The 3804-nt window shown below is 40.8% G+C and overlaps 1 protein-coding gene across 1 annotated transcript; it reads right to left on the bottom strand.

The window, feature by feature from the left end:
• LOC122070468 (glycosyltransferase BC10-like) lies at nt 1–3570 on the bottom strand. The gene is made up of 2 exons (XM_042634628.1): nt 1966–3570; nt 1–504 (listed from the first exon to the last, which is right to left on the bottom strand). The coding sequence occupies exon 1, from the start codon at nt 3025–3027 to the stop codon at nt 1981–1983; it is 1047 nt and encodes a 348-aa protein (XP_042490562.1). The 5' UTR covers nt 3028–3570; the 3' UTR covers nt 1–504; nt 1966–1980.
• Between the last annotated feature and the right edge of the window lie 234 nt (nt 3571–3804).

Raw genomic sequence — 3804 nt, 5'->3', positions numbered from 1 at the left:
TTTTTGGTGGAATGCATTAGTGATCCCAAATGCAGCAAAATGAATGGGAAAAAAAATGACAAAATTGTGGAAAATGAAAAGGGATAACAATGAGAGGCCTTTTACTCCCACAGTGCTCTGTTTTGAAAAGGGGGGAATAGGATGATTTAATGATGTCGTCATGTAACACTTCAACAAAACTATAATATATACAAACAAACACACCTTTAAGTCCCCACTCCCCACCTGATTTCACCACACTCAACCTACCAAGTTGACCAAGCAACCACCACCACCTTCTCACAAAACCAAATTCTCGTTGGGCTTTTGAGTTGGTGCTCCGAATATCTCTTGGGCTTCTCTTCCCCCTCTCTCGTCTCTCTCTTCTCTCTTTCTCGATTTAGGGTTTTTTCGTATTAGGGCTACCGCCATGAGCCTTCACTTTTTTTTGACGCTTCCCGCCAACCCTTATTCCCACATCTTTACTCTTCTACTTTTGTCCTTGTGTGTGAATCGCTTTTGTACCTTCAAAGAACATTATAAAAAGGCCATTAGGCAGAGTCAATCCCCTACCAAGGCTTCTTCGAGCCATTTCAAAGATAAAATTCCCTCGTCGATGGCATTGATGAGATAGATACGATGGGTGTCATGATGATTTGAAGGGTATTTTGGACCTTCAATAATTAAGGAGAGTAATAATTGTCATAGAAAAATCTCCACTTGAGAAGAACTATTGTAAGAAAATAGAAAATATGTGGATTCCATATGTGGATCAGAAACCATACAAGAAAAATTCTCGTACATGGACATGATCCAAGCTCAGTCTAAGTAAGCAACAGAAAAAGAATCTCTCGACAAATGATATGACAATTTTAACCATTGGATACCTAAAGAGAGATATCAATTCATCACTTGTCAAATTTTTCATAACTTTATTCAACCATATACCTCACCATGTATTGGTATGCATGCACATATTTTTCCATACACGCTCAATGCCCTGGATTTTCTCAAAACTAGGATTTGGCCACTTGAAGTTTTTCGATCAGATTAAAACTTTACATGTGAGTAAGGGACCTTGGGATCTACTTGTCTTCAAATCTCAGACCCTACCTAATCTGTTACGTGGTAGACATTCAGTTGATCGTTTAGAAATTCCTTTCTAAGTTGCCCCTCTCCCTAAATATACACAAGAGCCGAACTTATAATTTGTACCACATAGCAAGTCTGATATGGCCTGTTTATAGAAAAATAAACCCAAAAGTCCCCTACTCACATGTTAAGTTTCAATTCAATAAGAGTCCAAAAATGACAAATCAACAAAATAAGGTTTCGAAAAATCCAAGATTATCAAGAAAGTGCATGACAATAAATGGGAAGATATATAATTAAATTTAAAAATGACATTTGACTAATGAATAATCAATATCATTATCCAGATATTCAATAATCATAATTATCACTATCACCTATCCACACCGCAAAACTAGATGAATCATCCATAAATATTCTATGAACGGGACCATCTATTGCCAAAGAAAATGATAGTGAAAGAGTAACATGTTCCCGCCATTCTACCGCCACCGACAGGAAGAAAAGATCAAACTGTAGTACTGTACTAAAGATGCCCAAACACCCAAACAGCCTTTCCATTTTAATAATAAAACCGGCTCAACTCATCAGAACCGTCCGGTTCAAACATGAAAAATCCAATCGACCAAAACATCGCTGTAATCTGTACCGGAAGATGAGGTAATACCGTAACACAGAGACCGAAAGCTCCCCGAATTTAAGGCTGACACCTAACGGCGTCAAATTTTTTGACGGATTCCCACAAGCCCAAAACACTTAGACCGGGTTAACTCGAATTGCTTCCCCCGAGTCAAATCGTTTTCACACCCATCCAGATCTCCCGAGAGATCAGCCGAGCAACAACAATGGTGGCTACAGAGAGAGAGAGAGAGAGATCAGGTAAAGGTTAATTACCTGGGGGATTCCACTTTAATCTCTGAAAATGACGGTGTCTGCAATCTCCAGTAATGGCTGCAGACAATCCGGCGAGAATTTCCTCGCGAACAAGTAGGAGTAAGTCGAGTTCGAAAACCGTAACCTGTACACTAGCTCCGGCGACACTTCGGCTCGCCGGTAGGTATGAGGATGACCATTGATGCTATCAGTCCAATTGACCCTTGTAAGAGTGTAATGTGTACAACCCTTGGGATCTTCCATGGAAAGCAGAGTTGGGAAATAATGTTCTTCTGGATAGCAAGACTGCGTCTTCAAACAGGGCAACCTGAATTTCCTCCATAGCTTCCGATCTTTGATCACCAGCAACGCCTGCCGTCTCGCCAATATGAAGAACTGTGATCCAACTCGGAATTCCTCGAATGGTATCTCAGGCATCATCACATCCTTCCCTCTCGCAGTGTACCTATCCCATAGCCCTGGCTCTTTGTCCAGTATCTCTATGAAGCTTCGATAAGTAACACGACCGAATCGAGATGAGGGAACGAAGAGAGAATGGTAAACGAAACGGAAAGAATGAAGTGGGATACAATGTTGGGAAATCAGAGCGAAAAAGGTATTTGTAGGGTCATCGAGGACGGCGGTGGCGAGGAGTCTCCGAGCGGCAGAGATTAGAGTCGGAGATGCGCGTTGGGTCCTCTTTGCAGAGATAAATCTGCCATCGAAGATCGAACCAGGAGACATCACTCTAGCAGATGGATCGGCATGGATGTAGATATTATAGAGATGTTCATTGCCCTTAAAGAAGCTCTCCCACAGAGGAGCGAAGACAAGTTCGGAGTTTGTGAGGAACAAAAAAGCGATCTTGGGAGCGGGATTGGTTGTGCCAAGGCGTGAAACGGTGGTAGCAGCGGAGGAATGTGAGGAACCAAGAGAAGCTCTGCGAAAGAGGGCGAGATCATCGAGTTCGTCTGGAAGAGAGATCGGAACATGCCGAGGAGAGAGGATTCGAGGGGCAAGAAGGAACAATAAAGGAAAAGATAGTAAGAGAGCAAATGAGAGCACAAATGGGGTTGAAAACATGGCTCAGAGGAACAAACGAATGGAGCAAACAGACCCAAATGTGGATTTCTCTGAAGAAGATGACAACAAACAGAGAAATGGCGATTTGGGTTTACTTCTGCTGCCTTGGGGAGTGAGAACAATGAGCAGGGATCGAGGATTTTGGAAGGATAACAAGATAAGAGCTTGAATTGATTAAAGCATTAATTTAAAGATCAGAAGATCAGAAGATTGGGAAGGTTAGGGTTTTCTCAGATTCTTGTTACTGCAGACATCATGATCAAGAAATCAAGAAGATTGAAAAATTACATAAGGGTTTGATCTGAAAACAAAATTAGGGTCTGTTTCTTCTGTGCATTGTGTGTGTAAAACCTGTGTATGTTCACTATTGAAGTGTGAGAAAAGAAAAAGGAAGGTTAGCATCAAGCAGCAAAAAGGGTAAGGTAGAGAGAGAAAGAGAGAGGATGAGGATGGTGATGGTGGGAAGTTCTGCTATTTTGTTCAATAAGACAGTGAAAATTGGAAGGAAAAATGTGGGGGTAAGGTTAGATGCCGTTAGAATGAATTAACGGCGATGAGTTGGATAGATCTCTTACCATTTTTTGGTACGAAGAGAGATCTCTTACCCAATTAACGCGTCAAACTTACTATTGTTTTTTTTTTAATCAAAAACAATTATTATTATTATTATTTTATTGTTTTAAGTGGACAGCTGCACACAAAGGCCGTACGCCTCGTGTGGTTTCACTTCAAAGACAAAAAAAAATAACAAAAAAACACATAAACAAAAATAACAAA

The sequence above is a fragment of the Macadamia integrifolia genome, unplaced genomic scaffold, assembly GCF_013358625.1.
Source record: "Macadamia integrifolia cultivar HAES 741 unplaced genomic scaffold, SCU_Mint_v3 scaffold930, whole genome shotgun sequence".
Lineage (NCBI taxonomy): Eukaryota > Viridiplantae > Streptophyta > Magnoliopsida > Proteales > Proteaceae > Macadamia > Macadamia integrifolia.
This window is presented reverse-complemented; position numbering and strand designations above follow the sequence as displayed.

Coding starts and splice junctions, on each gene's coding strand:
- LOC122070468 (XM_042634628.1), bottom strand. CDS start 3,027: ATGTTTTCAACCCCATTTGTGCTCTCATTTGCTCTCTTACTATCTTTT.